Here is a 17,274-nt window from a genome sequence, read left to right as displayed (position 1 = left end):
AATAACCTTACTATGTTTGGTATGTGGGAGCGTTTCCTGACATCTGGGTCTTTAAGCTGAAAGATATGTTGCATAAAAGCAAAGTAATGCCAATAATGTCTACTATGCATACTTGACAATGTGTGGGAGGGGCGGAAGCTGGTGTTGAGTTCACTTGTTCTGGAATTTGGGGCTGCTGCATTGTGGAGCTGGGCCACTGCATTGCACCATGGGCCAGAAAAGGATACTTTCCCCCAGGACAAAAGTTGCCAGTCCTAAACCTGCATGCTACACAACGATTTTACAGATCTGCACAGCAGGACGTTTGCAGTCAGGTGAACATCTTCCACTCAATTTCCAGGAAAAGAAAATGAGGGTGCAAACTGTGTGACAAGTCTAAACATTCTTCCACCGTGCCCGCTCTAAGTCATTTTTAACAATAATATGTTCACCTGAATCTCGACCTAACATTTGCAACCCAAATAACATAAGCTTCCAGGAGGTGAGGCCAGTTGGCCTCCAAGGCAATCAGAGCGCTCAGAAGACTGTTGTTGCCACACAGGTATTGCATGTTTCCAACCAGGAAATCACCATCTTGTCTCATGGGGTACTGATATTGGGCTCCAAACGCCCCGCCTCCAGAAGCCCCACCTCCTCACCACCTCCCTGTGCCTCCATTTCTACCACCCGCCCTCGGCCGGCAACCACCTGTCCAGCTTTTCATTGACTCTGATCATCTCCCCCCTCTCATTACTCCTTCAATGGCCTCCATGGAAATGGAGAAGGGACTAGGAGTATTTCCCGTTTCCATTTTCCATGATGGCCATTTTCTTTTGTATTTTCTCTTTTAAACTTGAGAAATGGCCACCACACCTTTCCTTCAACTTCGTAACAAAGCTATTAGCACCCAGAACACCAATAACTAATTCTGGGGGTTCTAATAGCAATAATAATAGCAAAAGCCCCCTCAGTGTGGGCATCCTGGCTGGCAATGACACCCAAGCCCTCGTTACTTGGGCCTCTGGCCATTGCCTGAGGTAATTCCCCCCACCTCGGGGGTTATTGGAACATGATCGGAACTGGGTGCCGCGCTCATGGAAGCTTTGAGAATGCGCAGAAATGTGCTCCTTCAAAGAAGCAGAGAGGTGACGTCACCGTTATATGTTCACACTCACACTGACACAGACACACACTCCATTTCCAGATACAAATACCATTTTTATTTTCTTAGATGTGTTATTCGATGTACTCTATTAATAAATCTGCACTATATCCTTTGAATTCAAGATTGATATGTCAATCTGTCACTCAAGGGGTGTATTACTGGCTTATTGTGCAATAAAAGTGTATAAATAAAATAAACACGGAACACAATTCCTATCCATATGCAGGGAGCTGGACAGTGATCTTGACTTTTTTTTAATAGAGAAAACAATCATCAAAATTGTCTTTTTTCAAATAAAAGTGAGTCAGGGCACCTACTTTAGCTTGTAGCAAAGCTCCTGTCTCCACGCGGTTCTTCTCTATGTCCTTCTCCCAGTGGATCCGGATGGTCTCCAAGATGCCATCCAGCCCTGTCCCAATGGGGGCGTTCACTTCCTCCAGCTGAGACCCAGCCAGCTGTTTGTACAGCATCCTCACATCCTGCAAGAAACATCTCCATGACAACACATCACCACCGTGCTACTGATGCGACAAACCCACAGTGGCCAGACTGAGCCTTTCCACATATAATACTATTAATAACTTTGCACAGTGGATCGTAAACAACCAGTGTTATTATGTACCCAACTCAATAGGACTTACTTTCAAAATATATATCTGTATTACCATTTTTATCATGAAGAAACAAAGGAATGCATTTTTAAGTAAAGGCATCAAAACTCTTGAAACATTTCCTGCAAAGTGTCCAACTATTTATCAATATATTTTAAAGCAATTTTAGTTCCCCCTTAAAACACTTTAAAACAATCAAGCATATTCACAACAATATGGAAAGTTCTCCCAATTTCACCAGAAAAGGGGATGGGTTCTCATTACCTAGAAGCAAAGCCAGCAGAATGGTTACTCACACAAGTTCCACAACATGTCTAGAGGTCACTGACGAGCTTTCCCTATCTGTCCATCTCTCAGACTATAAGAGACACTTTACATGGAGCCCTGATTTGTGAATTCTGAGGTCCTGTGGTAATCTTAGAAGGATGAAGGCTGGGTTGGCCCTCCAAGGATGAGCGCTTCGAGTTTCACATGTTACTCACTGAGCTATCTCCACTCCTGGTAGTAGCTGCTGCCATGCTTCAGAGCCTTTTGTCATGTGGCTAGTAGTAATCAGATTCGAATTTACACATTAACAGGCCGATTCATGGAATAATTAGCGCGGCGCAAGTGGGCAAAAACGTGCGAATCGCAGTGGAATAGCGAAAATCGCAGTGCAAGTGCGAAAATCGCACGAAAAGCAGCGCACATCGATTCATGGAAGTCCGTGCGCGAGAAAACCAGCGGATGTGCGATAAAAAAGTGCGCGGCGCACGTTGGCGCACAGGCCGTCTAACAGCGTGCGCCAGGTCACAGCGAAAATCGCACAGGCCACAGCGAAATTCGCACATAGCGCGGCGCACACAACAAAAGTAGGCGGAACACGGGCGTAACACTCGGAATGGGGAACAACTTGCCAAAACGTGGGCGTCACGGGGGAAGTACAGGGCACAAGTGCGCGGAACGCCCACACGCTCGCCTACAACACGTATTCATGGAATAGAATAGGGCAAAAAAGCGCACGCTCAAACCAGCGCACAGGCACAAACACGACCGCCACAAGAAAGCAGGCGGTAGCGTCTCTGCGGCTGTAAGAAATGTGCGCCAAAAGGTGCGCCAACAAATAGCACCTATATACTGCCATGATGAATGTCCTATACTGTGGCCCTCCAGGACAAATGACGTGCAAAAGGGTACCCACAAACACGGACACCCGCTGACAAAAAATACGTGTGCGTGTACACCGGGGTGCGTGGGAAGTCTCACACGCGATTTGGCCGGGTACGTGGATTTCAGGGGTGCGCGGGAAGTTCCACACGCGATTTCAGCAGGGTACGAGTATTTCAGAGGTGCGCGGGAAGTTCCACACGCGATTTCATCAGGGTACGTGTATTTCAGGGGTGCGCGGGAATTTCCACACGCGATTTCAGCAGGTTACGTGTATTTCAGGGGTGCGCGGGAAGTTCCACACGCGATTTCATCAGGGTACGTGTATTTCAGGGGTGCGCGGGAAGTTCCACACGCGATTGGCCCAGTGCGAGCAGGGTACGTGTATTTCAGGGGTGCGTGGGAATTTCCACACGCGATTTCATCAGGGTACGTGTATTTCAGGGGTGCGCAGGAATTTCCACACGCGATTTCAGCAGGGTACGTGTATTTCAGGGGTGCGCGGGAAGTTCCACACGCGATTTCATCAGGGTACGTGTATTTCAGGGGTGCGCGGGAAGTTCCACACGCGATTGGCCCAGTGCGAGCAGGGTACGTGTATTTCAGGGGTGCGCGGGAATTTCCACACGCGATTTCAGCAAGGTATGTGTATTTCAGGGGTGCGCGGGAAGTTCCACACGCGATTGGCCCAGTGCGAGCAGGGTACGTGTATTTCAGGGGTGCGCGGGAATTTCCACACGCGATTTCAGCAAGGTATGTGTATTTCAGGGGTGCTCGGGAAGTTCCACACGCGATTTCATCAGGGTACGTGTATTGCAGGGGTGCGCGGGAAGTTCCACACGCGATTGGCCCAGTGCGAGCAGGGTACGTGTATTTCAGGGGTGCGCGGGAAGTTCCACACGCAATTTCATCAGGGTACGTGTATTTCAGGGGTGCGCGGGAAGTTCCACACGCGATTGGCCCAGTGCGAGCAGGGTACGTGTATTTCAGGGGTGCGCGGGAATTTCCACACGCGATTTCAGCAAGGTATGTGTATTTCAGGGGTGCGCGGGAAGTTCCACACGCGATTGGCCCAGTGCGAGCAGGGTACGTGTATTTCAGGGGTGCGCGGGAATTTCCACACGCGATTTCAGCAAGGTATGTGTATTTCAGGGGTGCTCGGGAAGTTCCACACGCGATTTCATCAGGGTACGTGTATTGCAGGGGTGCGCGGGAAGTTCCACACGCGATTGGCCCAGTGCGAGCAGGGTACGTGTATTTCAGGGGTGCGCGGGAAGTTCCACACGCAATTTCAGCAAGGTATGTGTATTTCAGAGGTGCGCGGGAAGTTCCACACGCGATTTCAGCAGGGTACGTGTATTTCAGGGGTGCGCGGGAAGTTCCACACGCGATTGGCCCAGTGCGAGCAAAGTATGTGTATTTCAGGGGTGCGCGGGAAGTTCCACACGCGATTTCATCAGGGTACGTGTATTGCAGGGGTGCGCGGGAAGTTCCACACGCGATTGGCCCAGTGCGAGCAGGGTACGTGTATTTCAGGGGTGCGCGGGAAGTTCCACACGCGATTTCAGCAAGGCATGTGTATTTCAGGGGTGCGCGGGAAGTTCCACACGCGATTTCAGCAGGGTACGTGTATTTCAGGGGTGCGCGGGAAGTTCCACACGCGATTGGCCCAGTGCGAGCAAGGTATGTGTATTTCAGGGGTGCGCGGGAAGTTCCACACGCGATTTCAGCAGGGTACGTGTATTTCAGGGGTGCGCGGGAAGTTCCACACGCGATTGGCCCAGTGCGAGCAGGGTACGTGTATTTCAGGGGTGCGCGGGAATTTCCACACGCGATTTCAGCAAGGTATGTGTATTTCAGGGGTGCGCGGGAAATTCCACACACGATTTCAGCAGGGTATGTGTATTTCAGGGGTTCTGGGGAGTACCACACGTGAATTGGCCGTGTGGGCCCTCCCAGGTGTACGCTCCACAACCTCCAGGGACCCTGCAGGCAGCCCACACCACGGGGGACTACCCTGCACCCATGCTCATGTCCCGCAGGCAGCCCATCCACCATGGGCATGCCCCCCAGCCAACCCACATGTCACCTTGCACTACTGATCAACAATGCATGTCTACCACCACCCCACCCCCCTGCCACCATGGGCATCCTCCACCAGGCCCCCACTCATGTCTCCCACCACCCCCACCCCCCAGCATCCAGGGTCACCCTCCACCAGGCCCCCACTCATGTCTCCCACCACCCCCACCACCCAGCAGTGCAGGGAGAGCCTCCACCAGGCCCCCACTCATGTCTACCACCACCCCCCTGCCACCATGGCCACCCTCCACCAGGCCCCCACTCATGTCCCCCTGCACCCCCACCCCCAGCATCCAGGGTCACCCTCCACCAGGCCCCCACTCATGTCTCCCACCATCCCCACCCCCCAGCCACCAGGGGCAGCCCCCACAGGCCCCCACCAATGTCTCCCACCACCCCCACTCCCCAGCAGTGCAGGGGCAGCCTCCACCAGGCACCCACTCATGTCTACCACCACCCCCACCCCCCGGCCACCATGGGCAGCCTCCACCAGGCCCCCACTCATGTCTCCCACCACCCCCACCCCCCAGCAGTGCAGGGGCAGCCTCCACCAGGCCCCCACTCATGTCTACCACCACCCCCACCCCCCAGCATCCAGGGTCACCCTCCACCAGGCCCCCACTCATGTCTCCCACCACCCCCACCCCCCAGCATCCAGGGTCACCCTCCACCAGGCCCCCACTCATGTCTCCCACCACCCCCACCCCCCAGCAGTGCAGGGGCAGCCTCCACCAGGCCCCCACTCATGTCTACCACCCCCCCACCCCCCAGCATCCAGGGTCACCCTCCACCAGGCCCCCACTCATGTCTCCCACCACTCCCACCCCCCAGCAGTGCAGGGGCAGCCTCCACCAGGCCCCCACTCATGTCTACCACCACCCCCACCCCCCTGTCACCATGGCCACCCTCCACCAGGCCCCCACTCATGTCCCCCTGCGCCCCCACCCCCCAGCATCCAGGGTCACACTCCACCAGGCCCCCACTCATGTCTCCCACCACCCCCACCCCCCAGCCACCAGGGGCAGCCCCCACCAGGCCCCCACTCATGTCCCCCTGCACCCCCACCCCCCAGCATCCAGGGTCACCCTCCACCAGGCCCCCACTCATGTCTCCCACCACCCCCACCCCCAGCAGTGCAGGGGCAGCCTCCACCAGGCCCCCACTCATGTCTACCACCACCCCCACCCCCCAGCATCCAGGGTCACCCTCCACCAGGCCCCCACTCATGTCTCCCACCACCCCCACCCCCCAGCAGTGCAGGGGCAGCCTCCACAAGGCCCCCACTCATGTCTACCACCACCCCCACCCCCCAGCAGTGCAGGGGCAGCCTCCACCAGGTCCCCACTCATGTCTACCACCACCCCCACCCCCCTGCCGCCATGGCCACCCTCCACCAGGCCCCCACTCATGTCCCCCTGCACCCCCACCCCCAGCATCCAGGGTCACCCTCCACCAGGCCCCCACTCATGTCTCCCACCACCCCCACCCCCCAGCCACCAGGGGCAGCCCCCACCAGGCCCCCACCCATGTCTCCCACCACCCCCACCCCCCAGCAGTGCAGGGGCAGCCTCCACCAGGCCCCCACTCATGTCTCCCACCACCCCCACCCCCCTGCCACCATGGGCAGCCTCCACCAGGCCCCCACTCATGTCTCCCACCACCCCCAACCCCCAGCATCCAGGGTCACCCTCCACCAGGCCCCCACTCAAGTCTCCCACCACCCCCACCCCCAGCATCCAGGGTCACCCTCCACCAGGCCCCCACTCATGTCTCCCACCACCCCCACCCCCCAGCAGTGCAGGGGCAGCCTCCACCAGGCCCCCACTCATGTCTACCACCACCCCCACCCCCCAGCATCCAGGGTCACCCTCCACCAGGCCCCCACTCATGTCTCCCACCACCCCCACCCCCCAGCAGTGCAGGGGCAGCCTCCACCAGGCCCTCACTCATGTCTACCACCACCCCCACCCCCCTGCCACCATGGCCACCCTCCACCAGGCCCCCACTCATGTCCCCCTGCACCCCCACCCCCCAGCATCCAGGGTCACCCTCCACCAGGCCCCCACTCATGTCTCCCACCACCCCCACCCCCCAGCCACCAGGGGCAGCCCCCACCAGGCCCCCACTCATGTCCCCCTGCACCCCCACCCCCCAGCATCCAGGGTCACCCTCCACCAGGCCCCCACTCATGTCTCCCACCACCTCCACCCCCCAGCAGTGCAGGGGCAGCCTCCACCAGGCCCCCACTCATGTCTACCACCACCCCCACCCCCCTGCCACCATGGCCACCCTCCACCAGGCCCCCACTCATGTCCACCTGCACCCCCACCCCCCAGCATCCAGGGTCACCCTCCACCAGGCCCCCACTCATGTCTCCCACCACCCCCACCCCCCAGCCACCAGGGGCAGCCCCCACCAGGCCCCCACTCATGTCCCCCTGCACCCCCACCCCCCAGCATCCAGGGTCACCCTCCACCAGGCCCCCACTCATGTCTCCCACCACCCCCACCCCCAGCAGTGCAGGGGCAGCCTCCACCAGGCCCCCACTCATGTCTACCACCACCCCCACCCCCCAGCATCCAGGGTCACCCTCCACCAGGCCCCCACTCATGTCTCCCACCACCCCCACCCCCCAGCAGTGCAGGGGCAGCCTCCACCAGGCCCCCACTCATGTCTACCACCACCCCTACCCCCCAGCATCCAGGGTCACCCTCCACCAGGCCCCCACTCATGTCTCCCACCACCCCCACCCCCCAGCAGTGCAGGGGCAGCCTCCACCAGGCCCCCACTCATGTATACCACCACCCCCACCCCCCAGCATCCAGGGTCACCCTCCACCAGGCCCCCACTCATGTCTCCCACCACCCCCACCCCCCAGCACTGCAGGGGCAGCCTCCACCAGGCCCCCACTCATGTCTACCACCACCGCCACCCCCCAGCATCCAGGGTCACCCTCCACCAGGCCCCCACTCATGTCTCCCACCACCCCCACCCCCCAGCATCCAGGGTCACCCTCCACCAGGCCCCCACTCATGTCTCCCACCACCCCCACCCCCCAGCGGTGCAGGGGCAGCCTCCACCAGGCCCCCACTCATGTCTACCACCACCCCCACCCCTCAGCATCCAGGGTCACCCTCCACCAGGCCCCCACTCATGTCTCCCACCACCCCCAGCATCCAGGGTCACCCTCCACCAGGCCCCCACTCATGTCTCCCACCACCCCCACCCCCCTGCCACCATGGGCAGCCCCCACCAGGTCCTCACAATCCCCAATCATGTGCGTAATGGACAGCCTCCACAGCCAAAAAGCCCTACCAAGTAACCCATTCACCCACATGGAAATGGAAATCACATGTTACACCCCGAATGTTCATGTAGCTAATGAACCCATGTCCGTCACACACAATGGTTGCAATTGAATGGTAAAACACACAACATGACATGCATGAAACCAATGAGATGATACCACACAGTGAAGTATGGAAACAAAATTGTATTGAAATAAATAAAGAATGCTAAAGAAAGAAAACAAACTACAATGTGAATGAGAAAAAAAAGCTGCATGTCCGTATAAAAACACAAAACTGCAAATCAGAATCCAAAAAATATTTGGCCAAAGTCAAAAGTAAAAAAATCTCCATGCAATAAAGAACTATGTAAAAAACTACCAAGGGTCCATGAGCCCAACTGAACAAAGGAAACCTACTAAAAAACCTACCTAAAAATCAAGTATATACAAAAAGTGGAGGAGTGTCCGTTGACTCCAAATCATAATAAGAAAGAAAGGAAACCTAAAACTAAAGAACTATATACAAAGGCGGCGGGCAAGTCCAGCGGCTCACTCCGTGGTGTCCCGGGCCAGGGCATCATCGAACTCCTGTTCGATGTCCCGGAGGCGGTCCAGTTCCATGGCCCTGAGGGTCCGCAGGGACGACGCCGTGTCCTCCTCCAACCCCCTGCGGATTGCCTCGAGGCACTCGGCCCGCCTCAGGGCCCTCCGCATGGAGTTCTCCGCCCTGACCATTGTGAGCCGCGCCACTTCCGCCCGCCGCCGCTCCGCACCTATGGCGTGGCCCAACCGCTGCCACACGGAAGACACTCTCTGTCCTGGGTCCCCCTGCCCTCCGGCCGATGCCTGCCCCTCCGATGTCGAAAGCCCCGAGCCTTCATGTCTCCCACCATGTTGCTGCTGCTCTGCCTCTGCCCGTGCACTGCCTCCTGCTGCCTGCACATCCTCCGCCGGCTGGGGTGCAGTTGTTGATGTGGCCACCCCTGCTGGACCTCCGACTCCCGACTGTGGCAGGGATGCCTCCTCCACCAGCCTGGCCGCACCGTCAGAGGCAGCTCCACAGGGCACCCAGGTGACTGATGGGTGGGAAGATGGCACAGAGGACGACTGGCGCGTAGGGGGTCCAGTTGAGGAGGGGGTCAGAGCAAGCCCCATCAGACGGAGGAATCCGGCCTGGGTGACCTGTCCCAGCAGGCTGACGTGGTCAACGAGCCATTCGAGATGACGTGCAGTCTCTCCATGAAAAGACTGCAGGTCACCTCGCATGGCCCGTTGACGCAACGCCACACCAGCCAGGACAAGCTCGACCTGGATGGCCACGTCCGCAGGCAGAGGAAGGCCAGTTGACGTCAGCTCATCCCCTGCCTGAAAACGGGTCTGGACGTAGGCATCCCTGCTGGTGCAAGATGATGCAGGGACAGGATCGGGGACAGGATTGCACACAGGCACCTCCGCGGCCGCCTGTGCTGCCTCCTGTCCCTGGTCCTGCACTGCACCACTAGCACCAGTGGGATCCCCACCTCCAGACCCCGTCTCTGGTGCTTGCACGGCCCCCTCCTCCACCAAACCCCCCACCAACCTGGATGACTCTGTGCCATCTTCCCCTGTTGGGCCCTGTGGGGTCCCAGCTGCCCCTTCTGCTGCCGAGGAGTCCAACTGCAACCTCCGCCTCTTGGACCTCCTCCCGGCAGCTGCGGCCTGGGACGCGGCACCGGACTCCTCACTCCCCGACGAGATGACAACACGGGAGGGGAGCCGGGCCTTGCGTCTCCGGCTGGCGGTCGGATCCCCGCCGCTGTGCTCCACAGCACCTTCTCCGCCCTCTTCATCAGTTGACGCTGCAGACAGGGAGAAACAAAACACAGGCATCAGGGCACTGTACAATGGACACATACACGCATGACAGTTGCACATGAGTGGCATTGGCAAACCTCAGACATGTCATCACAATCCCCAACACACATGTCATTGCAACTCGCACACATGAGCCATACCACAGCCATATCGCAACTGCCACCACCATCCCTACACATACAACAGCATGAGCAGCCAAAGGGGAGCCAGACATCACATGCAACACAGGAAGTGCACCACACATGTACACACACCACCACACTTGCATGCATGTCTACACCCCTGCCAAGTGTCGCACTGTTCAGACGGGCATCCATGTCACATCTGCCAATCAGGCTTCCACATACCGCTGTCACATGCATCCATGTTGCATCACTGTTGCACCCTTGACAAATACACACACATGCACATGTACACAGTGCTCATACATGCAGCCGAAAACAACATACATGCCTGACATCACGGACATGTCTACTTACATACACATTCATCCAAACATGTGTGCACGCACAACTGCATTTGCCATGCAAGCCCACACACACAAGCACCATCCATGTCTCACACATTACAGCCCTCGCATGTGTCAGCCCCACGGCCCTGTACACCCCCACCCATACTCTACCCCATACAAACAGATGTGCAACCGGCACAATACCGAATAATCACCACACGCACTGCTCACAATCAGGATGCATGTACACTCACCGCTCGACTCCAGACGGGTCTGCTTCTCTAGGACCTGGACGTGGAGCGCTGGGGATATGCGTTCCAGGACCCCCATCTGTTCTTCCGACAAGTGGCCCCGGCGCCCCTTGGCATCCGCTGCCTTCAAGAGGCGCCGGGCCTTGTTCAGGGTCCTGGACCTGAAGTCCTCCCAGCGCTTCCTCCAGATCCGAGTCCGTCCTTCCTTGTCGGCGCGGGAACTTCCGAAGAGGGCATCATACTGCCCCAGGACTTGCTCCACCAGGACACCAACTTCGGTGGCACTGAAGCTGGTGCCCCTCTGCCTCTCTGGCCGGGGGTTGTCAGTGGTCACAGATGGTGTTTGCCCCGACATGACAACCCCAGAGGCAGGAGTGGGTGGGCAACTGGGTCCTGGGGCTGGGCTGTGGAGCGATGGAATTCCAGTCGGGAGTCTTCGGTTCCAGCAGGGGTGGTCACAGCAACAGCACCCCTGGCTGATGTGCAGGCAGCAAATGGCAGTGCACGTGGGCAGCAGGCAGTCAGGCAGCAGCAGATGGCAGGTGGGAGCGTGCTCAGGGCTCTGGGGGGCAGTAGTTCGGCCTTCTGGGCAGGAGCGTGGTCTTCCGTGTGCTTACGCGTGGCCAGCTTGGTACGGAGTGATTTGGCACGTGGAAATCCTGCACGTCAGCGTGAAAATCGAGGAAAGGCCCTTAGCGCGTAAGCGCATCAGCACGCATACGCGAATCTATTGGACCAAAGGCCCTCAGCGCGTAAGCGCGTCTGTGACGTGACCCGCACGGGTGTTTGCCACACAGCACGTGATGACAGAGCACACGTGGAAAGACTGCACGTCAGAGTGTCATCGCGTGTAATTGGACAGCACGTCAGAGTCTCATCGCGTGTAATTGGACAGCATGTCAGAGTCTCATCGCGTGTAATTGGACAGCACGGCAGAGTCTCATCGCGTGTAATTGGACAGCACGTCAGGGTGTCATTGCGTGTAATTGGACAAAAGTGCGCGTACACGCGATTGGCCTATGTACGTGTATATCAGGTGTGCGCGGACAGTTACACACGCAAGTACGTCAGCGCACCTGTATCCCGGTGTGCGCGGGAATTTCCACACGCTATTGGACTGGGTACTGGATTTCAGGGGTGTGCGGGTCACACGCTCGCCTACAACACGCGCAACGCATTAATTTGCGCGCTAACAAAATAACAAGCTCAGACCCAGGATGAACATACCGTTCCTAGCAGCAGTGGGTGTGGCCTACCAAAGGAGGAGGAGGAGGATAGTCAGGGCCAGAATATTCACACCCAGAACCAGCCTTTTCGGGATGCCTGATGACCAGGTGCATGGGAGGTACAGGTTTCCACCACACATCATACTGGACTTGGTGAGTGGGAGGATGACCTCACATCACCCACCCTGTGCTCCCAAGCACTCAGCCCCCTGGAGAAGGTCCTCAATGTACTGCACTTCTTAGCCACTGGATCATTTCAGCGGACAAGTGCCATTGTGGGTGGTGGTGCATCACAGGCCACCCAGTCACGCTGCCTACACCAGGTCTTGAACATCATCACTGCACGCCCATCAGTCCGCAGGCACATATACCTGCCCAGAACCCCTGCAGAAAGGCATGCTGCCACCCTGGATTTTTACGCTGTGGCACGATTCCCCAAAGTGCTAGGTGCCATCGACTGCACCCATGTGGCTCTACGTCCCCCCAGGGCATCTGAGCACATCTATAGGAACCGCAAGCACTGGCATTCCATCAACGTGCAGGTAGTATGTAATGCCAAGGGAATCATCACCTCAGTATATGCCAACTATCCCGGGTCAACCCACGACAGCTTCATTTACCGAATGTCCACCCTAAGCCGGGACCTAGAAGCTGGGCGGCATGGCGATACATGGCTGCTTGGTGAGTATGAATGCCACTGCACATGCATGCATGTCAGATACTGAGCAAGGTCACAACCCCACCAATGATACCAATCACCACCTCCACAGGGGACAGTGCCTACCCTCTCAGCCCCCACATGATGACGCCAATTCGGAACCCCACCACGCCACCCCAGGTAAGATATAACGCAGCCCACATTACAACCCGGGGCATAGTGGAGCGCACATTCGGAGTGCTGAAGTCACGCTTTCGCTCCCTTGACCGTTCTGGCGGGCAGCTGTTGTACGCTCCCCCAGTAGTGTGCAGGATCATAGTGGCAGCATGTGTCCTGCACAACATTGCAACACGCCGGGGCCTGGCCGTGGACATGGTGGTGCCCCCCCATCCCCAACCACATGCACAGCCGCTGCGCATGGGAGGGGAAAGGGCACGGGGGGAGGCAGCCCGTACACAGCTAGTGGCTAATTACTTCACATAGAAATCACACCCCTGTGGAGTGCACACTGCCCTGGCACATTCCATCTGACAATCAATGATGACTCAACCTGACACTGATCCTGAATGTCTGGAGAAAGAACCGTGAAAACCATATCAGCCTGAGATTGTTCACCTGGAAGTGTCACAATGTGTGCATCCCTACCCACACAGACACCACCAATGCAGTTGTGTGAAGTTACACATTCAAGCAGCTAAAATGAATACCCACTTGCAAAATGCAACAAGAGGACAGTGCCATGTCAGCCAACCCAACCCCAGCACCGCCACACGACACACCGTGCCATGTCATGCTATTTGCAGGTAAACAAAGTAATCCCCACAACATGACACTAGTGTCACAATGTACAGTGTCCCTATTAGAAACTTGCAACACCTGAAATGCTCACAGTAATGCCGGACCAACAACAAACTTGAGCACGTACTACCATTAACATGACATCACTAATGTTAAATATTAGTAGTCTTACCACCTGGAAATGCCTGCACTACCAACTGTGCAGTGTTGGCGCCATGTAGAGTTGTAGGTGCACTGCTGCCAACATGGACCACATCTCCAGACTAGAGGTCCTTGTGTAGACATGAGGAAGGGACCTGCAAATTGGGAGGTAGACACAGAAGATGAGTTACACATCAATGCAACATGCAGTGTACAACACAACAGCAATATGCACTAGGAATGTATACACAGTATTGACTACAGACTGCCCACACAGCTCATGGGAGTCCAACGTCACTGTGTAATTCACTGTCACTTGGGCACACCCTTTGCAAGCCCATGGAAACGGGAAGCAGGAGGGGTGTGTGTGACTCAAACCCAAGCATCTGAACCAAATACATTACAAGCCTGCATGTGCCCAGCCACAATGCAGCGTATGCCCACAGGAACCACGGAAGCCAACAAATCGTCCCAAAAAAATTGGGAATAAAATAAATAAAAATAAAAACAAAAATAAAAATAAAAAAAAATAAAAAATGGGGGTTGGGGAGGCCACCCAGGAGGTCCGAGGACAGGATGCACACCAGAACCCACCTTCGTGGATCCTGGGAAAAAAAAACACCTCCATGGGCTCATGGCCCACACGGCTACCCTATTGTGGGAGTATCACTGCTGTCGCTATTATCACCCTGTGCAGCTGCATCCGGAGGTGGTTGCACTATGGGAGGCAGCCCACGCAAGGCCCTAGTCTGCTCCTCCATGGCTGCAAGCATGCGGGTGTGGTAGGTCTGGTTCTGGAGGATGAGTGTGCGGAGGTCCCCATGCAACAACTCACGGGATGCCCGGACCTCCGCCCTCGTTGCCTGCATCTCAGCTGAGAGCGTACCGGTGAGACGCTCCAGCTGCTGTTCTGTCCTTTGGTGTGTTGAAGCCTCAAGCTCAACAAGAGTCGTCCTGAGGTGAAGGAGCTCCTGCCTCAGGGCTTCCCTGTGGCCCTGGGACTCAATGGAGATGGCCTCCTGCAGAGTCGCCAGTGCCGCCCGCCTGTCCCTGTTGGACCCCAACATGTCCTCCCTGTGTGACTGGCAGATGGAGTCAGTTGTCTGCTCTAGTCGCTCCATCAGCCTTTCAGGGGGGACAATGGAAGTGGCCACCCTATCCATGGCCTGAGCCATCATCTCGGATGATGCTGCCTGTTGGGTTGCAATACCGTAAATGGATTGCTCCCATGCGGTATTGCCAGGTGGAGTACGGCCACCACGTCGGCGGGCACCACACCTGTCTGGGGCAAGGCGAACTGCGCCTTGCTGTGCCGGCACTGCCTGAGGCTGCAGGACTGCATTCCCCCTCTGATCTGCTGGCCCAGGAACAGGATCAGATGTCGCGGAGTGTGACCCTGCATCCGTAACCACCAAAGGCGTAGCTGCCAACACTGACATCCCCATTGAGGGTTCTGACCCTGGTGCAGGTGGGTGAGACAGAACAGAATCCCTCCCTGGAACACTCACCTGCGACGGCACGTAGGTCTCATCCGAATCAACACCTGAGTACAGCTCGGGAGAGGTGCAGCCAGAGACACCCCTTGAGAGCAGGACCTGCAGCACTTGTGGGTTCTCACCCACCACCACACCACGTCCCTCACTGGTGGTTGGTCGGCCCTCGGACCCCTCCTGGGTCTGCACCATCTCCACAACCCCAGCAGTATCAGGTGCGTCTTCCCCTGCAAAGACATAAAAACAAAGAAATGGAAACAGGCATTAGCACCATGGCACACAATGAGGGCTGAGAAGCAAGAGAACCAGTACTTGTTTGACACATGTCCCACATGACTAAAACCCTCCCATGCATGCACCCTCACTGCGTATGAAGGGCAGGCAAATGGCACACACTGATGACACCAAGATGGAAGATGAACACATTTTCTGCATGCTGCCTGGCAGTGGCATCACACATTGGCCTGTGATTGGCAGGTGAAACACACATGCCATCACACAGATGGCATGTACCATTGCTATTGAGTGAAGATGGAGAGGAGGGCAGCACCTATTCATTCAGTCCAGTTCCCGCATGTAATAGCTTTTATAATTCAAACAGGTCAGATTCTTCACCTGGAGCTGCCAGTCCGAAATGGTGCAATTGCACAGGGACATGTTTGAACAAATGATATCCAGGTAACAAAGTCACTCCACTTTACCATAGCCATGTCAGACATGTGACTAGAGGACTGCGACATGCCTAGTAAAAGTGGTGGAATGCAAACAATCTGACTAAATGAACAGTGAAAAATTAAGCAACAATGTTGTGGCAAGGTGACACTTCAAGGGCAACTGGCGTGCAGTTGGGCTAGATGTCTACTGTTGGCAGAAGGGATACTGCTATGGCCAAATGCAGCTGCGTAGGATGTATTGCATGAAGCACATGGCTGACCCATACGACACAGGCGCACACACTCTCACCTGTCACACAAACAGAAGCCCTCACACACACCATGCACATGGATGACACACACATGCATGTGCACTCACCGGACAATGCCTCGTAATCAGCCAAATCTCCCACGCCTTGGATCTGTTCCTCCGTGACGTAGGTCCCAGCGACTGACTCATGTGGAGTGAGTTTCATGTCTACTACTGGAGACCCACCTCCAGTCACTAGAGTTGCGGCATGACTTGAGGCCAGCTTACTCTTTGCCCTGCGCTTTAGGTCATTCCAGCGCTTATAGCAATCATTGGCTGTGCGCCTCACGATTCCAAGGGCACTTACGATGTCCGCAACGGTCTGCCAGTGTGCCTGGCGTTGTGCAGGTGTGGTCTTGGATCCTGCAAAAATGACCATCTCGTTGTCATGTGCGGACACATACTCGACAAGTGCATTCAGTTCGTCATCCGTGAAGCTGGGCTTCCTGGATCGGCCGGACTGTGTAGCCGTGTCTGGGGCATCAGCCTGTGCCGGACGAGCACTCTTCCTCTTCCGCTTGGAAGGTTGTGGTGATTCTGAGTGTCCTGCGCCGCTCTGGACACTAGGGGCAGGAGCCCTGGTGGACTCTGTATCAGGAGTGTGGGATTGCACACTCAGCATGGGAGTTGGTGCAGGCATTGGCTCTAGTGTGATGGTGTCAGGGGGAATGTCAGCAGCATGGACTAGGACCGACACTGTCCGGGCTGGGTGTGTGAGGGCTGGGGTGGATGGAGCCGCAGCTGCCCCTGCAGCCTCTCCGCCCTGCCTACTTGGTGCAGCAGATGACCTTGCTGCCCCAGATGCACGTGGCATGGTGACATCAACGTGCACCAGCGCACGTGTCATAGGCCTGCTGACCTGGAAGTCAGCCATGGAGTCAGCCAGGTCTGGTGCCACAATGGGCTGGTCCAACAAGGGCTGAGCATGGATGGTGTCAGCCACATCAGCCTCAACGGGAGGGGGGGGGGGGGATTATGGGTGCCCTTGACTGGTCCTCCACACATGGGGGGACAGGCTCACCCTGCAAGTAACGACCACGTCCCCTACCGGATCCACCATGGCCACCACTTGTGGCTCTTCCACCTTTGCCACCCTTACGGAATCCTCGCCTCCCAGCCATGGCACTGATGTTAATGTGCGTATGGGAGTGGCTGTAAAATATTGTC

The 17,274-nt window shown here is 56.7% G+C and overlaps 1 protein-coding gene across 1 annotated transcript in view; it reads right to left on the bottom strand.

Annotated features, from left to right (window-relative positions):
• The window catches only part of BFSP2 (beaded filament structural protein 2), a 234,573-nt gene that overhangs the window by 94,562 nt on the left and 122,737 nt on the right, over window positions 1-17,274 (bottom strand). The window contains exon 4 of the mRNA XM_069648705.1: window positions 1,462-1,623. Coding sequence (XP_069504806.1) covers window positions 1,462-1,623 — 162 coding nt within the window. The remainder of the gene's footprint in view (window positions 1-1,461; window positions 1,624-17,274) is intronic.

This window comes from Ambystoma mexicanum, chromosome 2q (assembly GCF_040938575.1).
Source record: "Ambystoma mexicanum isolate Mex_15411 chromosome 2q, UKY_AmexF1_1, whole genome shotgun sequence".
Classification (NCBI taxonomy): Eukaryota; Metazoa; Chordata; class Amphibia; order Caudata; family Ambystomatidae; genus Ambystoma; species Ambystoma mexicanum.
This window is presented reverse-complemented; position numbering and strand designations above follow the sequence as displayed.